Source organism: Molothrus aeneus, unplaced genomic scaffold (genome assembly GCF_037042795.1).
Source record: "Molothrus aeneus isolate 106 unplaced genomic scaffold, BPBGC_Maene_1.0 scaffold_19a, whole genome shotgun sequence".
Classification (NCBI taxonomy): Eukaryota; Metazoa; Chordata; class Aves; order Passeriformes; family Icteridae; genus Molothrus; species Molothrus aeneus.
In genome coordinates, this window is record NW_027098863.1 from 583,564 (window position 1) to 602,500 (window position 18,937).

General features: G+C 56.2%; 1 protein-coding gene across 1 annotated transcript; it reads right to left on the reverse strand.

Annotated features, from left to right (window-relative positions):
* Positions 1-2,389: 2,389 nt before the first annotated feature.
* LOC136569703 (serine/threonine-protein kinase PAK 3-like) lies at positions 2,390-9,230 on the reverse strand. Its single transcript, XM_066570064.1, has 13 exons — positions 9,152-9,230; positions 8,172-8,209; positions 7,606-7,732; positions 7,535-7,546; positions 6,506-6,640; positions 5,761-5,824; positions 5,081-5,129; positions 4,658-4,770; positions 4,281-4,398; positions 3,442-3,541; positions 2,964-3,160; positions 2,730-2,867; positions 2,390-2,491 (listed from the first exon to the last, which is right to left on the reverse strand). Exons 1-13 carry the CDS (start codon positions 9,228-9,230, stop codon positions 2,390-2,392), a joined length of 1,272 nt encoding a protein of 423 aa, XP_066426161.1.
* Positions 9,231-18,937: the final 9,707 nt, after the last annotated feature.

Below are 18,937 nucleotides of genomic sequence, written 5' to 3' on the forward strand. Positions count from 1 at the left end.
TCAAGGCAGGGGGAGGGCTTCTCACCAGCTGGGGAAGTGTATTCCTTCAGCACCTGGCCCATCTCACGTATCTCCTTCACCAGACCCCCCATCCAGTCTGGGTAGTTCACATCTGGGCTGGGCTGTGGGGCAGGGTCAGGCTCTGGGGCAGCAGCATCCCTAGACTCTGGCGGCGTATTAGGTTCTGGGGTAGGTGGCATGGTAGTTATCCAGGTTAGTCTCCCCTTCTCTCTAAATCCTAAATAGAGCAGGCCTACCAGCAACACCAGCCACTGTATGATATCATTAAGATTTAGAATGGATCTGAACCCTTCAAAAACTGGTGGGGCGGACCCAAATAAATGGCTTAAGTCCTGGGAGAAGATTTCACCTGGTGTCATTTCTTTACAGCAGGTGCCATTATTAAAGTAACCCCAAAAACATACAGTTAGTGTGTGATAGCTGTGAATCCATTTGCCTGCTTTCCAGAAGAAGTTAAAAATCCATTAATTCCTCACCTTATTCACCCATAAAACAAAGCGGATAACAGACACAGTAGCCTTGGTTATAGGACCCATGTTTAGATAAGGGCCTATAAATGGGAGAAATACAGCCACGATCACGTGCCACCCAAACCAGGGCAAGTTGGACCACATGGTGTTGCTTAATGAGGTTGCTATAGCCACACACAAAAATTAGATTGCTCAAGAACTGTTATTCCCTTTTTGTTTCTGTGCCCTTGAGCCCTACGTTGGGTGCCAAAATCTGTCTTGGTTTTGGAAAGACGGGAGTCTGCTAAGGAAGGCAGGAGCCTCCCCTGAAATGGAGAATGTAAACCCTCCCCACCCCTCCGAATTGCTATAAATTTTACATTAAGGGGCTCTCAGGCAAAAATATGGGAGCAGGAAATAACAGTTCTTTATTGGGGAAAAGAAAAAAAAAAGGATAAAATAAACAATGCAGTACACTAGAACAAGACTGACAGAGTCAGAACCTGACCTGAAACCCTGTGGGCCAGGGTGCTGGTGGCAGTCCAATTGGAAATGTGGCTGCTGTCCTCCTAAAGTATCAGGTGTGGTGCTGTTGGAGCGAGGGGGATCTATAGAGATGGATGTATTCTTCCTCTGAAGATCCAGTGGAAAAAGAGGAGCTGCAGTTTCTCTAGGGAATCACGTGGAGAAAGCCGTGTGGTGTCTCAAGAACTTCTGGATTATATCTGGGGAGCAATGCTTGGCTCCTCCCTCTGGGCAGAGCATCTCACAACGGGATGTTTTAGTCCTTATCAGCCATGCAGTGACATTCAATGGTCTGTTATCAGCAGATGTCCCCTCAGGAGGGGGTGTGAATGTGGTCACTAAAAAGAGAGAGATAAGACAAACTGCCCACGTGAAAAATGTAATCTGCCATAGAGATGGCAATGGAAAACAACTTGCATTGCAATCTTCAAAAGGGGGGAAACGAGAAGGGCCAGATGCCGCTATGAGAATGCCATTCCACCCCATAGGTGACATAGTGAGAGGAGGCTGGGAACAAAATGGTCATTCCTGCTGATCACCCTGACATCTTCACGACAAGAGGCCCAGAAAGGAGTGCACATCTGCCTCCTGGTGTTGTCCTGAATGTGAGCTCATTACCTGGCGTTCATTACCCGCAAGTCTGGCAGCTTCCCGCGGGCATTCCACGCTTCAGGCAAGCAAAGCTGCTTATCTCACTATGTTCTTTGGGCCTCTGAAGGGGACCGTCCACTTAGCTACAGCCTGGCAAGGAAGGGAGTCTTACAACACTCTGGATAGTTTAGACTTTTATTGTCACTCGGGCTGAAACAAAGTATCCCCTCGCTACTTCTCCATCTTCATCCTTCTGTCCTGCAGGTGGCCTGTTCAGGCTGACAGCTTGGAGCGCCTGCAGGTTCCAGTTCGGCTGCAGCGCAGCTTTTCCTCTCACAGCTTAATTCTTATTATGACAATTCTTTCATTTCTACTTCAAAGATACCTCAGAGCTTGCCTAAATTAACAACACTCTATTCTAAGCTAAACAATCCTCTATTATCTAAGCTATCTACATTCCATAGCCCATAAATGGTGATCCCTATATATTCTAATTCTTTTAAACTTTCATCTCTTGGAGAAAGAAAAAACAACAGAGCTTTAAATTGAACCTAGCACACACCTAACCAAACCTAACCTAACCTAACCTACCCTAACCTAACCTAACCTAACCTAACCTTACCTTACCTTACCTTACCTAACCTAACCTAACCAAACACCTAAACTGAGCAAATACGAAAAAAAAATCACATTTCCTATCTATGGCACAGCTCCTCTTAATACTCAGGGGATGGCTGGAGCTCTGCCTAAAGATGACACATCCCCTTTTCCCTCCTCTGGGCTGGCGGAGCATAAGGGCCTCCTCAGACGCAGGTGTCTCCTCTCCAGTCTTCCTGCACTTGCTTGGCTGAGATGATCAGAGCAGCCAGGCTGGAGGCAGGATCGCCGGAGGTCACAAAGGGATGCTGCCCAGAGGAAAAAGAACAAAGAAAGGAACTCTTACTTTCCAGGATCCCATCCTCACGGGCTCAAGCAGGATTCCCTGGCTACCAGGAAGTCACACAAAGAGCACCGAGGGCAGCATGTCCCCCTGCGCCTTGCTGTGCTGGGAGCTGCCTGCGCCACGTGGCCCACACTCCTCCTCATGCCTTCATGCAGGTGTCCTCAGCTGACAGGGCTTTTTGCCCCTTTGCTTTTTCTTACCTGCAGGAGTTCCTGGGCAGACCAGCGCCTGTCCTCATCTGCCTGCAGGGAGCAGCGGAGGAAGTCGCGCAGGAGAGCCGAGTGGTGCCTGGGGTTCTGCAGTTTTGGGGGCCCATTCCTTTCTATCAGTTCAAAAACCTACAGCACACGGATGCAAGAGGACACTGCACCTGCTCCTTTGCTAGCCACAGCAGCTCTCTCCACACAGAGCCCTCTTGCTAAGCTGCACCTTACCCTGAGACGGGCTTCCCACTCGTAAGGAGCTTCCCCTTCCACCATTTCCAGCCCCATGATGCCCAGGGACCAGATGTCCACTTTGGGGCCGTAGGCTTCTCCTCTCACCACCTCCGGCGCCATCCAGCTGGGAGTGCCGACGCTGGAGCTGCGCTTGCTGCGCTCAGGGCTGAGCTGAGCACAGAGGCCAAAGTCACCTGAGGCCAAAAACAAAGCCTGTCAAAGCCAGCTACCACTGGCAAAGCGGCCAAAACCATTGCCCACTCCAAGCCTGACCAGGCCTTGCTGAATCTAGCTGAAAAAGCAGCTGAGCTCTCCTTCCACATGCCTGGAGCCAGGCAAATAATGCATCGGCCACATCCACAACACCCTCACCATTCACGCACTGGCCAAGCGGCGCTTCTGCCCCAGTGGCAGTCACCGAAATGCAAGCGCACGGCAGGTGCTGGAAATGCTGCAGCCCAGCAGGGATACCCACCCAACTTGACAGATCCATCCATGCCCACAAGGATGTTGTTGCTTTTGATGTCTCTGTGGATGACTTGGCGGGAATGAAGGAAATGCAGTCCTTGCAGGCACTGAGAGAGAAAAAGGAGGGAGGGAAAGTTAACGTACAGGATCGGATTTCATCCCACCAGAAAGGAAAGAGCTCGACGGGACTGACGGCTTTCTCAGGGAATTGTGAGCGAGGGTGCAGCATCATGGTGCTGTCACGAAGAAGAGCTTGCTGCTTCAACACTCTTGGAAGTTTTTCTCGATTTCCAAGCAAAGGCATCCAAGCTCCCAAAAGTTCCGCCAGCCTTGGGTAGGAAGCGCGTCACCTTTGGCTGGGAGGCGGCACGGCAAAGATTTTTGGGGAAGCCTAGTGGCAGCAGAGGAGGAAGCAGCACCTTAGAGCTGTTCCAGAATCCGTCGCCATGCGGGCTGCAATGCTATCCTTTGCAGCTGAGGACGGCTCTTTGCCCTTAGCTTGAAATTCTGCCACCTGCATGGCAAGGAATATAGGACAGACAGACAGGCTCCAGGCAAACATTCCCAGGCAAAGCTGAGAAGAGGAAGCAAGTGAAACCAAGCGAGTGAGCCAGCACCAGCGCCAGAGGACACACAGGATGGAAGAGTGCAAGAACAGAGCCTGAGGAGTGCGGGCACAGCGGCAGGCAGTTCACTTCCCATGCTCGCTCTTCTCCTGTGTGTGGTCAAGGCAGCAGCAGCAGCAGCAAAAGAAAGGTGAGAGCAAGAAATCTCGGCTGTCCTTAACCTTCAGCTGGCAAGCAGCATCCTGGGCAGGCTTGGGGAAGCACAAGCGGGATCCCTCACCTCCCGACAGACAGCGCCTATCTGTCCTTCCTCCGGGTACACCGCGCTGAGCACATCAAACAAGGTGCCGCCGTCCATGAACTCCATGGCCAGCCAGAGCTCCGCATCCACCAGGTAGCTGAAAGAAGAAAACCACGGCATGGAGAGACAGCAATGGGCACAGCCTCAGTCAGCCAGGGGCCCGAGCCAGGTTTTTGCAACTGCTCTCCAAGCTACGTGTGCCACAAGAGATTCATGATCACCAGCTCCAACTCCTCCCACGCTCTGGAGACCAGCAGAGAAATCACCACCAGCTCCCTTCTCTGCCAGGGACCAAAGGGCATCGTCTCTTCGGGCTTGCACTAGCTAAAGCTACATTGACATGAGAATAGGCCAACCTGTCTAAGTAGGTAACGATATTGGGACTCCTGTTGTCCCTCATGGCCAGGATTTCATTGGCAGCCAGCTCCTCGGACATCTCCTCCTCAAGCGACATGATCTTGATTGCCACCTGAAATGACATTGGCCACCGTTTACCTTGAGAAGACGCCCCCTGCTCGAGATCACAAGCAGCACGGAGTGAGTGCTGCTGCAATGAGGCAGCGGGCTGGGCCAAAGTGCCTTGTCACTCGACAGCAGAGCTTAGCAGAAGCACCAAAGGCCATCCCAAATGCATTCTGCCTCCTGAGCCTAGAGTGTACTTCAGAGGAACAGCCTCTGCTGCAGACATGGAGCTGCCACCCAAACCTCCAGGCAGGGCTCACAGCAGCGGGGAAAGTGCTCCAGAGCTGCAAAATGGCATGGGGCTGTTGGCACTTTACCTGTTGTCCGCTGCTGGTGTCAAGGGCTTTATAAACAGCTCCAAAGCCCCTGGAAAGACAAAAGCAGCAGAAAGAGCCCTTTATCCCTTGGCACTGAAATCAAGCCTAGGCAGCAGATCTCCCCAGGCTGCCTGCACGCCTTCCTTAGAAAACGCCTGGCTGTGGCGTCTCTTCGGCCAACAGCACGTCGGCCCGTGAGCCCTCTGCCCTGCGGGGCAGCCTGTCCAAGGGAACACTAAGGTGCAGCATGAAGACCAAGGGCCGCTGGAAATCTCCAAGGCGCACGCCCAGCCAGGTCATTTCCAAACCTAAGGGGAACTCTCCTCCTTGTGCGGGTGTGCATGCATGTGTGTGTCAAAAGAGTGACAACAATTAGAGTCAGAAGACTGTCCTTGAGAATCTGACATTTCTTGAGTGGCAAGGTGCTCTTTCAGGCCAGAAAGCGGCAGGGGCAGAGGGTTTCCCAGCTCCTGCTCCTCCTTGCTGCAAGCAAGACAATGCCAGCATCAACTTGTCTTTGATGAGGCCTTCGCATTGCTCTGACCCAGCAGTCCAGGCAGGCGACAGGAGGTAAAGCCAGAGCCTGACCGTGATTGGAGCTTGCCTGACTTCACGCTTGATATTGCACCAGCCAAAGACCTGGCACACACTTTTGTAAAAGGAGCCGAGGCCACGCTTACCCTCGTCCCAGTTCTTCAAATGCCATGTATTTGCTCATTGGCTGGCCCGGACTCACAATGCTCCCTGAAAGACAAAAGCAGCGCAGGGCACTCGCTTGCACACAGAGACGCCGCTCCCCACACCCTCCCAAAGGCAGCCCCGCTGCCGGCAGCTCTGGGCCCTTTGCGGTCCCCTGGCTTCCAGCTGCTGAGACCAGCAAGTGGGAGGGCCATCTTCTCCACCTTTCATCAGGTGGCCTTTCCCAGAAGGCCTTTATTTCTTTCAAGCGCAGCATCCCATGCCATAAGCCAAAATGATGAGACCTTAAGAAGAGGGCCCTAAGAGGTCACCAAGGGCCTTTGCAGCCTCTGCAGTCACACCCATCATCACTGGCAGGTCCACTGCCAGGGCCACAAAGTGTCTGAGCCACAGGAGGTGCAAGAACGGGAGCCCGAAAACAGCTGGGGCCAGAGAGCTCCCTGGGGCCTAGTCACTTGCTAGGTGCCAGCCTTCTGCTCAAGCAGAAACAATCTCTGCTTTTGTCTTTGGCACACAAGGCAGCCCAGGCAGAGCCAAGCCAGGCCCAGCCGCCCTCACAGGCAGCAGGAAGTCCCTGAGCGCTGCCGCGCTGCCTCAAAGCACAACAACAGCTTCTGCCGAGAGGCCTAAGCGCCTCTGAGACCGAGGGGCAACTTCTGGCACAGCCTACCCCCAGACACGCACACAACACACTGCTCTGGCAGACAAGAAATGCACCCGACTCACTCAGTGTCTTCCGGCCCTGCTCCTGCCTCATCTCGGGCTGCTGGGCTGCGCTGCTGCAGGAAGTGCCAGCAGCGGGGGGCGAGCTGGCTGCTGCAGCCCACACTGGTCCAGCGGCACCAGGTTGAATTGCAGAGCCTGTCTTGAGCTGGGACCAGAAAGGATTGCCCGTCAGAAGGGTGCCTGGCACACATGCCCCGCCCAGCGCACGGCCAAAGCAAGGCCTTGGGAAGGTGCTGTCAGCCACCCCCAGGCCTCTCCAGCTGGGGCGTTTCCCATGTCCCCTTCTCAAAGGCAACTTTGGCAAAAGCCCAAAGGCTACTTGGATCCAGCCCCTCAGGGCCACCTCCATGCTCCATGTTTTCAGCTTTCCTGCAAGACACTGGCAACAAGGGATCGATGGGGCTGCCAAGATCCAGAAAGAGATCAGAGCAGGGCCCCAGGGCCTTGTTGCTTTCCTCCTCCTGTCTTTCCCTGGGCAATGAAATCAGCCCGCAACTGGCATGCAGTGGTCTGCTCAGAAGCCCGCAGCATGGCCCTTCTCTGATCTTTTTCACGCATTGCCCCTCTCCATGGCAGCCTTTAGGGAGCGGCCCTTCGGAGACGCCTTCCTGCCCTGCCCAGACCCACCCGCCCTTCACAATGTAGGGCTGCCAAGGATTCTCCTCTCCAAAGGCTGCTCTGACCGGCTGGAAGTGAAGCACAGCCTGAAGCTAATTAGTCCATGGAGAGGGCAGGTCCCTTCCAGGGGCCAGTGTCTGCCAGGTCCCCTGCAAGGCCGGCAACTGCGTCTTTGGGCCGCTCCGTCCGCTGACCACAGGCAGCCTGCACTGACAATGGGCACACGGGGCTGACTCCTACACTGAGAATCATTGAATGCTGCGTCCTGTCTGATGCCAAGAGACATTCTCAGGCCCTCTCAGCATCCCAGCTTAAATGCCAAACTTCAGAACCCATTGGCCAGGGCTCCCTGGCTTGCCTGAAGCAGCACTGGGTCACGGCAGGCACACAGCCACCAGCATCTTCAGCCACGAGCACCAAGGGCTGCTCCAAAACTGGAAGCCTGGCCCTGCACCAAAGGCAGTGCCATGCTCAGCTGCCACTCACCGGCTCTGCAAGTTCAGGCTGTGCAGGGAAAGCTGCTGGAGTCTTGATGCTCCTTTGCTCCTCTTCAGCCTCTTCCTCAATGCCAGAGGCAGCCAGAGGAGCTGCTGACCCTGCTGTTGAGGCCTGCAGACAGACAGACGTGAGAGAGATGGGCAAAAGGCAATCCCTTAGGAGCTGCTTTCTGTTGAGCTGGGAAAGGACCCAGAAGAAGGGGAAATGGTAGACTTTGATACAAGTGGGACTCTGAGTCATGAAAAGCCCAGGAAGTTGGCTGAATGAGGTGCTACTCCCATCTTGCTGTGCATTTGAGCTTCCCTGCTGCCTAGAAGCAGCAAGATGCCTTGGAGCTGTCCCATTTGCCTTTCATCTCTTGAAAGGCTCTTCCCTGCAAAATCAGCAAACAGCCAGTGCTCCCTTTGCTACTGCTGATGCCACGGGGCACTTGGCCTTTCTTTCAGCCTCCCACGCTGGCACTCCACACTGGACTGCAAGAGGCCAAGCTGGCAGAATTGCCGCCCCGTTGTCACACGCCTGCAACGTCACAGCTTCCTTTGCCACTCACCAAAGGCCAGGCTTGCCTCCATCCGCGTGTCAGGTGACCTGCAGCCAGCAAGGGAAAAGGAACCAGAGGCCCTTAGAAAAGTGCCTGTGCTGGCCACTCCCGCAGCACAAGGCAGTCCCAACACAGAGCATTTCCCTTTCCCAACAGGCCTCCAGGAGCAACAGCTCTTTCCCACAGCAGGCAAGAGAACAACAAGGACGCTAGAGTAGGCTCTGTCTATATTGGGCCTCTTTTGCCAAGAGAGAAATAGAAAGACGCTGCTGGAAATGCCCCTTGCTCTTCAACACTCTGAGCTTCCCTTGTGCCCAACAGCTCAAGCAGCATTTTCCTCTTCTCTTTCCTGCATTTTAGATCTAGATTCTTTTAAATGGCATGCCCTAATTCCCATGCCTTGGCTGAAGATGGTAGCCCAGCAGAGCTTCCACAAAGGGCCCTTTCCCTGTGGCAGCTCCCTGCTGAAGCAGCCCAGGAACAGCTGCTGGGCTCAGCAGCAAACCCTCCATGCACTGGACTTTGTGCTGCATCGCCAAGGGAATCGCAGTCTTGGCACACCATCAAGGGCTCAAGTCACGCAGCCAAGGCCTCTAAGGGGCAGAATTGGGAGCGAAAGGTGCTTTCCTTCGCTCCAGGAGAGAGCCACTGAGTTGCTAGCAGTACTTCTGAGCATCTCCCCTCCGAGTCTGCAATTAGCAGCTTGTCTTGCTTGAAGCAGCAAGAGGAGGAAATGACAGACTCCAGTGCCGCGCACTCTCTCGGGGAGGGAAGGCAACCGCTGCAGGTTGCAGGGCAAATACTCTGCACCCGCCCCCCAGTACACAGATGCCCCCTTTTTAGCTGATGCTGCTGGCAGGACATTGACCAAAGCGGTGGCATCTTCATGGCCATTGTGTTCCCAAATAAACTCGGTCACTGCTGCGGCATAAAGAGCAGAGTGAAGCAAAAGCCGGGTGATGCCAGCCCCAGGAGAAACCTTTACTTACGAGTCAGCTGGGTCAGGTAGTAGCCAGAATAGACAACAGAAAAGACCATGCAAACCGCGGCACAGACCTGCCTGATCATTTTGGCAGCGCTGTGCGGGTTTGCACGCTGAATGCCAGCCAAGGCAAAGCCCAGACTCCTCTCGGGGTGCAGGCCGTCTGCTGAGAACTCCTTGAGCACAAGGATCCTCCTGCAGGGAGCGAGCAGAAGAGCCGCTCTGGACAAGCAGGCCTTGCGTGCACCGGGGCAACGCTGTGCTGACAGCACTGTGACGTGGCACCGCTCCCTTGACCTCACAATAGCAGCTGTTCTATGGCTTCCTTGTGCCCAGCAAGGCAACCTTCTGTACAGCTGATGCGAAAGAAAAGCCTGGGAAGTTCTCCTCACTCATAAAGCAGCAGAAAATGTCCTCCCAGTCCATAAGGCAGTGCTCAAGGCGTCCCAGGGGAACTCAGAAAATGGGCAACCCAAGCGGCATCCAAGGAATCCAAGCAAACGCGCCTTTTGGTCCCAAAAGCTTTGACTGAAAGCAAAAGTCTGCTTCTTCTAGGTGGCATGGTAGCTGGTTCTGAAAAGTCTCACTTCTTCAATGACATTTAGGGGGAAAAAGAAGCAAAGATAATAAATTTCCAGGAGTATTTTAGGCTGCAGTCACTTCTCGAGCACGCGGGTGCGTGCTGACCTATGGAGGGGCTTGACAGCTGGCCTGCAAGCAAAGCTGAGTTCATAGAAGACATCCCAATTGATGGGTTTTGAGTGTATCCATAGCAAGGAAGAAGACAAGGCTGTCAGCATGGAAACCGATTAGTAAAGAGAGATGAAATTTTCGTAAGCTAGACTAGTGCCTAAGTAGATGTGTATACTTGCCTTATAAATTTCTGTAAAACTTTTGCCAATTCTATTGACGTTAATTGCTTTGCACCAATGGATATAAGAAGTTCTTGTGGTGTAGTCAGTGACTTAAGATCACGCTTTGTTAAGAGTGTAGAAGCTGGAGAACACGCAGAATAAAGAAAACTTTTTTCTTCTTGGACCCTGATCACGTGTGTATGTCACGTCCGGCCTAATGGTGACAGTTGCCCATCTCTGGATCAAGAGACAAGTATCGTCTGACAGGTAGCTTGTCAACAAACTGAGAAAGAATTGAGTACCTGGGCATGCAGATTTCTGAAGGGAGGAAAGAAAAGTGTTGACAAGAATAAGCCTGAGTTTTAAACGCCTGAAAGAGTCAAAAATAACATGTTGTGGGATACTGTACCAGATGTTCCACAGAGTTAAAATCAACCACAACTCATTAGTATCTGGACTTCCTTGCCCACTATGCTTAGAAATGTTGCTTGAAGGCACTTTGTATCTAAAAATCCAGTTCCTGTAGATGACTGTAGATGTAGATCAAAATCCTACCAAAAACTCCGTGTCAAAACCAGCAAGAGTGAGACTTTTGTCCTTGGCAGTAGCTTCCAGGTGCTCCTGGACATCGCCAGGCCTAGACACAAAGATGTGTATTCGGCGGAGGGAGAGAAGCCTTATGCTTAGCTCTAACTGTGACCTTTGCTAGCAGATCTTACTAGCAGGTAATAAATTCCATTTGTTCTGCTCTTAGCCAGAGCCAAGATGGGAATCCAACTCTAGATCACAGGAGAAGATCACAGGAGCCTCAGCTATTCCAGAGGAGGAAAAATACAAAGGCTAGTAAATTTGCCCTGGGTTGACAGGGGTTTTTTACAGATCCATAGACAAGTGATGAAGCTTAAAAGATGACAGCAGAGGAAAATCAACAGATATGCTGAAACTGAGTGAAGAGGAAGGAGACTTCAAATTAACTGAAAAGCTGCACCGAAATCTTCTCTACTTTTTGCAGTTGCTTCAAGTTTAAAATGACAAACTCTAGCAGCACTTCCAACTTATTGTTCTTAATTCTAGGATAAAGACAATCAAGACTGGGTACTCCTGCTTAGAGTATGAAGTAAAGCACAGAAAGGCATTAGAGTAAGAAAAATTGTGTTTAGAAGGCTGAGGCAGACTTAGGTCTAGGAGGAATGGGGAGGCGTGGAAATCAGGCCTGTGGGCACCAGTCAAGGAGCATCCAGTCCCTGAGCGGTCCCTCACAGAGGGTATCCCAGCAGATGGAGTCCAAATGGAGCCACAGCTCGGTGGGAAAAGTGCCAGGCTGCTGAGCCGTCCTTAGCAGGGGCTCCTGCATCAAATTGCTCCCTGACAGGTGCGGTATGCTGTGTGTGTGTGCCCAACAGCTGGCAAGAGCAGGCTGGCCCAGATGTGAGAAAAGGCCAAGGAGGCAGCAGAGTGGGAATGGGGCTGTGCAGGAGGCCCTGGTGGTTGCACACAGCCGTGGGGGATCAGGCTGGCCCAGATGGTCCCTGGGGCTCTGGGCTGAAAAGAGGGGAAAAGAGAAGCAGGGAGGAAGGGCCAGATGCCGCTATGAGAATGCCATTCCACCCCATAGGTGACATAGTGAGAGGAGGCTGGGAACAAAATGGTCATTCCTGCTGATCACCCTGACATCTTCACGACAAGAGGCCCAGAAAGGAGTGCACATCTGCCTCCTGGTGTTGTCCTGAATGTGAGCTCATTACCTGGCGTTCATTACCCGCAAGTCTGGCAGCTTCCCGCGGGCATTCCACGCTTCAGGCAAGCAAAGCTGCTTACCTCACTATGTTCTTTGGGCCTCTGAAGGGGACCGTCCACTTAGCTACAGCCTGGCAAGGAAGGGAGTCTTACAACACTCTGGATAGTTTAGACTTTTATTCTCACTTGGGCTGAAACAAAGTATCCCCTCGCCACTTCTCCATCTTCATCCTTCTGTCCTGCAGGTGGCCTGTTCAGGCTGACAGCTTGGAGCGCCTGCAGGTTCCAGTTCGGCTGCAGCCCAGCTTTTCCTCTCACAGCTTAATTCTTATTATGACAATTCTTTCATTTCTACTTCAAAGATACCTCAGAGCTTGCCTAAATTAACAACACTCTATTCTAAGCTAAATTAACAACACTCTATTCTAAGCTAAACAAACCTCTATTATCTAAGCTATCTACGTTCCATAGGCCTTGAATGGTGATCCCTATATATCCTAATTCTTTTAAACTTTCATCTCTGGGAGAAAGAAAAAACAACAGAGCTTTAAATTGAACCTAGCACACACCTAACCAAACCTAACCTAACCTACCCTACCCTAACCTAATCTAACCTTACCTTACCTTACCTTACCTTACCTAACCTAACCAAACACCTAAACTGAGCAAATACGAAAAAAAAATCACATTTCCTATCTATGGCACAGCTCCTCTTAATACTCAGGGGATGGCTGGAGCTCTGCCTAAAGATGACACATCCCCTTTTCCCTCCTCTGGGCTGGCGGAGCATAAGGGCCTCCTCAGGCGCAGGTGTCTCCTCTCCAGTCTTCCTGCACTTGCTTGGCTGAGATGATCAGAGCAGCCAGGCTGGAGGCAGGATCGCCGGAGGTCACAAAGGGATGCTGTCCAGAGGAAAAAGAACGAAGAAAGGAACTCTTACTTTCCAGGATCCCATCCTCACGGGCTCAAGCAGGATTCCCTGGCTACCAGGAAGACACACAAAGAGCACCGAGGGCAGCATGTCCCCCTGCGCCTTGCTGTGCTGGCAGCTGCCTGCGCCATGTGGCCCACACTCCTCCTCATGCCTTCATGCAGGTGTCCTCAGCTGACAGGTCTACCCGAGACTTTTGGGACAAGAGGTCTACCCTGAGCATGGGATGCTTAATGCCAAGTCCTGGCCTGGACAACAGGTCTACCCCAGGGCCTGGGACAAAAGCTCTACATCAGGGGCCTGGGACAACAGGTCTACCACAGGCGTCGGGACACCAAGTCTACCCTGTGGATGGGCTGCTTAATGAGAAGAACAGGACAACAAGTCTACCCCAGGGGTTTGGGACAACAGGTCTAACCCAGGGACCTGGGACAACAGGTCTACCCTAGGGCCAGGCTACTGAACTCGAGGTCCTGCATGGGGAAAGCAGGTCTACCCAAGGCATCGGGGACACCAGGCCTACCCTGTGAATGGGCTCCATAATGCGAAGACCAGGACAACAGGTCTACCCCAGGGGCCTGGGACAACAGGTCTACCCCATGGATGGGCTGCCAAATGCGAAGTCCTGGCCGGGACAAGAAGTCTACCCGAGGGGTTTGGCACAACAGGTCTACCCCAGGGGCCTGGGACTACAGGTCTACCCTGTGGATGGGCTGCCTAATGCGTAGTCCTGGCCTGAACAACAGGTTTACCCCAGGGATTTGGGACAACAGGTCTACCCCAGGGGCCTGTGACCCAAGGTCTACATAATGGTCCTGGGACAACAGGTCTACCCCCGGCGTCTGGGACACCAGGTCTACACTCTGGATGAGCTGCTTAATGCGAAGACCAGGAACACAGGTCTACCCCAGGGGTTTGAGAAAACAGGTCTACTCTGTGGATGGGCTGCCTAAAGCAGTCCTGGCCTGGACAACAGGTGTACCCCGGGGTTTGGGACATCAGGTCTACCCTGTGAATGGGCTGCTTAATGCGAAGACCAGGACAACAGGTCTACCTTGGGGGTTTGGGACAACAGGTCTACACTGTGGTTGGGCTGCCTAATGCGAAGGCCTGGCCTGGACAACAAGTCTCCCCGAGGAGGTTGGCACAACAGGTCTGCACAAGGGGCCTGGGACTACAGGTCTACCCTGTGGATGGGCTGCCTAATGCCAAGTCCTGGCCTGGACAACCGGTCTACCCCGGGGGTTTGGGACAACAGGTCTACCCCATGGGCCGGGGACACAAGGTCTACCCCACGGGCCTGGGACAACAGGTCTACCTCAGGCCTCTGGATAACAGGTCTACCCTGAATGGGCTGCTTAATGAGAAGACCAGGACAACAGGTCTACCCCAGGGGCCTGAGACAATGGGTCTACCCTGTGGATGGACTGCCTAATGCCAAGTCCTGGCCTGGACAACAGGTCTACCCCGGGGGTTTGGGACAAGAGGTCTACCCCATGGGCCGGGGACACAAGGTCTACCCCACGGGCCTGGGACAACAGGTCTACCTCAGGCCTCTGGATAACAGGTCTACCCTGAGTGGGCTGCTTAATGAGAAGACCAGGACAATGGGTCTACCCCAGGGGCCTGGGAGAACAGGTCTACCCTCGGGCCAGGCTGCCGAACTCGAGGTCCGGCATTGGGACAACAGGTCTACCCAAGGTATCGGGGACACCAGGTCTCCCCTGTGAATGGGCTGCTTAATACGAAGACCAGGACAACAGGTCTACACCAGGGGCCTGGGACACAAGGTCTACCCTGTGGATGGGCTGCCTAATGCCAAGTCCTGGCCTGGACAACAGGTCTACCCCGGGGTTTGGGACAACAGGTCTACCCCATGGGCCGGGGACACAAGGTCTACCCCACAGGCCTGGGACAACAGGTCTACCTCAGGCCTCTGGATAACAGGTCTACCCTGAATGGGCTGCTTAATGAGAAGACCAGGACAACAGGTCTACCCCAGGGGCCAGGGAGAACAGGTCTACCCTGTGGATGGGCTGCCTAATGCCAAGTCCGGGCCTGGACAACAGGTCTACCCCGGGGGTTTGGGACAACAGGTCTACTCCATTGGCCGGGTACACAAGGTCTTCCCCACGGTCCTGGGACAACAGGTCTACCTCAGGCCTCTGGATAACAGGTCTACCCTGAATGGGCTGCTTAATGAGAAGACCAGGACAACGGGTCTACCCCAGGGACCTGGGAGAACAGGTCTACCCTCGGGCCAGGCTGCCGAACTCGAGGTCCGGCATGGGGACAACAGGTCTACCCAAGGTATCGGGGACACCAGGTCTCCCCTGTGAATGGGCTGCGTAATACAAAGACCAGGACAACAGGTCTACACCAGAGGCCTGGGAGAATAGGTCTACCCTGTGGATGGGCTGCCTAATGCCAAGTCCTGGCCTGGACAACAGGTCTATTCCTGGGGTTTGCGACAACAGTTCTAACCCAGGGGCCTGGGACAACAGGTCTACACTAGGGCCAGGCTGCCGAACTCGAGGTCCGGCCTGGGGACAACAGGTCTACCCAAGGCATCGGGGAAACCAGGTCTACCCAGTGGATGGGCTGTCTAAGGCGTCCCTGGCCCAGATAAAAGGTCTACCCCAGGGGTTTGGGAAAACCGATCTACCGTGTGGATGGGTGGCCTAATGCACTCCCGGCCTGGACAACAGGTCTACCCCAGGGGTTTGGGACAACAGGTCTACCCCAGGGGCCTGGGACTACAGGTCTACCCTGTGGATGGGCTGCCTAATGCCAAGTCCTGGCCTGGACAACAGGTCTACCCCAGGGGGTTTTGGACAAGAGGTCTACCCCATGGGCCGGGGACACAAGGTCTACCCCACGGGCCTGGGACAACAGGTCTACCTCAGGCCTCTGGATAACAGGTCTACCCTGAGTGGGCTGCTTAATGAGAAGACCAGGACAACAGATCTACCCCAGGGGCCTGGGACAATAAGTCTACCCTGTGGATGGGCTGCCTAATGCAAAGTCCTGGCCTGGACAACAGGTCTACCTTGGGGGTTTGGGACAACAGGTCTCCCCCATGGGCCGGGGACACAATGTCTACCCCACGGGCCTGGGACAACAGGTCTACCTCAGGCCTCTGGATAACAGGTCTACCCTGAATGGGCTGCTTAATGAGAAGACAAGGACAACGGGTCTACCCCAGGCATCGGGGACACCAGGTCTACCCTGTGGATGGGCTGTCTAAGGCGTTCCTGGGCCGGATAAAAGGTCTACCTCAGGGGTTTGGGAAAAATGACCTACCGTGTGGATGGGTGGCCTAATGCAGTCCCGGCCTGGGCAAGAGGACTACTCCAGGGGTTTGGGACAACAGGTCTACCCCAGGGGCCTGGGACAACAGGTCTACCCTGTGGATGGGCTGCGTAATGCCAAGTCCTGGCCTGGACAACAGGTCTACCCCAGGGGGTTTGGGACAACAGGTCTACCCCATGGGCCGGGGACACAAGGTCTACCCCACGGGCCTGGGACAACAGGTCTACCTCAGGCCTCTGGATAACAGGTCTACCCTGAGGGGCTGCTTAATGAGAAGACCAGGACAACAGGTCTACCCCAGGGGCCTGGGACAATAAGTCTACCCTGTGGATGGGCTGACAAATGCCAAGTCCTGGCCTGGACAACAGGTCTATTCCAGGGGTTTGGGCCAACTGGTCTAACCCAGGGGCCTGGGACAACAGGTCTACACTAGGGCCAGGCTGCCGAACTCGAGGTCCGGCCTGGGGACAACAGGTCTACCCCAGGCATTGGGGACACCAGGTCTACCCAGTGGATGGGCTGTCTAAGGCGTTCCTGGGCCGGATAAAAGGTCTACCCCAGGGGTTTGGGAAAACCGATCTACCGTGTGGATGGGTGGCCTAATGCAGTCCCGGCCTGGGCAAGAGGACTACACCAGGGGTTTGGGACAACAGGTCTACCCCAGGGGCCTGGGACAACAGGTCTACCCAGTGGATGGGCTGCCTAATGCCAAGTCCTGGCGTGGACAACAGGTCTACATTGGGGGTTTGGGACAACATGTCTACCCATGGGCCAGGGACACAAGGTCTACCCCGGCTCCGCCCGGGGACACCAGGCCTACCCCGGCTCCGGCTGGGGACACCAGGTCTACCTCGCTCCGGCCGGGGACATCAGGTCTACCCCGGCTCCGGCCGGGGACACCAGGTCTACCTCGCTCCAGCCGGGGACACCAGGTCTACCTCGGCTCCGGCCGGGGACACCAGGTCTACCTCGCTCCGGGGTCCGCCGGGGGCCGGCCTTGCCCCTGGGTGGCGGACGCCGGCCGGGGACACCAGGTCTACCCCGGCTCCGGCCGGGGACAACACGTGTACCCCGGCTCCGGCCGGGGACAACACGTCTACCCCGGCTCCGGCCGGGGACACCAGGTCTACCCCGGCTCCGGCCGGGGACACCGGGTCTACCCCGGCTCCGGCCGGGGACACCGGGTCTACCCCGGCTCCGGCCAGGGACAACAGGTCTACCCCGGCTCCGGCCGGGGACACCAGGTCTACCCCGGCTCCGGCCGGGGACACCGGGTCTACCTCGCTCTGGCCGGGGACACCGGGTCTACCTCGCTCCGCCCGGGGACAACAGGTCTACCCCGGCTCCGGCCGGGGACACCAGCTCTACCCCGGCTCCGGCCGGGGACACCAGGTCTACCCCGGCTCCGCCCGGGGACAACACGTCTACTCCGGCTCCACCCGGGGACACCAGGTCTACCCCGGCTCCGCCCGGGGACACCAGGTCTACCTCGCTCCGGCCGGGGACACCAGGTCTACCTCGCTCCGGGGTCCGCCGGGGGCCCGCCTTGCCCCCGGGTGGCGGACGCCGGCCGGGGACACCAGGTCTACCCCGGCTCCGGCCGGGGACACCAGGTCTACCCCGGCTCCGGCCGGGGACACCAGGTCTACCTCGCTCCGGCCGGGGACACCAGGTCTACCCCGGCTCCGGCCGGGGACACCAGGTCTACCTCGCTCCGGGGTCCGCCGGGGGCCCGCCTTGCCCCCGGGTTGCCGGCGCCGGCCGGGGACAACACGTCTACTCCGGCTCCGGCCGGGGACACCGGGTCTACCCCGGCTCCGGCCGGGGACACCGGGTCTACCCCGGCTCCGGCCGGGGACACCAGGTCTACCTCGCTCCGGCCAGGGACACCAGGTCTACCCCGACTCCGCCCGGGGACACCAGGTCTACCTTGCTCCGGCCGGGGACACCAGGTCTACCTCGCTCCGGGGTCCGCCGGGGGCCCGCCTTGCCCCCGGGTGGCGGGCGCCGGCCGGGGACACCAGGTCTACCCCGGCTCCGGCCGGGGACACCAGGTCTACCTCGCTCCGGCCGGGGACAACAGGTCTACCTCGCTCCGGGGTCCGCCGGGGGCCGGCCTTGCCCCCGGGTGGCGGGCGCCGGCCGGGGACACCAGGTCTACCTCGCTCCGGCGGGACTTAGTGCAATTTCGGCACCGGCCGGGTAGACCTGTTGTCTCGGCCGGCTGCGGAAGTTCACCAAGGGGTCGCTGTTGTCGGCCGCCTCCGGCTGCGTCATCGTAGGAGGCGGCCTGCTTTGGTGCCCCGACCCGGTCGAGCTGCATTGGTCCTCTTGGAGGCCTCGGCGGCTTTGGACTCGTCTGTCCGTACTATGGGAGCGAGGTGACGGGCCACATTCCCGCAGATTGACTGACCCCGTATCTGCGTCCGAGGCGGAGCCGAGCGGCCGCGCGTGCGGCCGCCAGGGCAAAGCGAGTGCCGCCTAGCCGGGACGAAGTTGCGCGTGCCTTTGTCCCGGCTCCCGTCCTTCCCAGGGAAGTGGGTCCAGTTGGAGAGGCCGAGAGAGAGAGAAGGGGCGCGAAAGAGCCGGATCCGAGGAGGCGAGAGAGAGAAGGGCCGCGCAAGAGCGGATCCGTAGAAGGCCGAGAGAGAGAGCGAGCAAGAAAGAAGGGCGAGAGGCGATCCGAGAAAGATGCTCGCCGGCCCCGAGGCGAGCCGAGAGAGAGAGCCGAGCGAGAGAGAAGTCGCGCGAGTGTGTCCCGTTCCGGCCCGGCTTCTGCCGGTCGATTCGCCACGGGGGGGGCGGCCCCCCCCGGGCACCGGTGGCGGGCGAGGCGGCGGCGCCTCGTCCCTTTTCTGCCCAGCCTTAAGCCGGGGCCCGCTCGGCGGGCGCGGTTTTGGGCCCGTCGGTCCGCCTCGGCGGTGGCGGCGGTCCTCGGCCCGCGTTGTAGAAGCCGTCC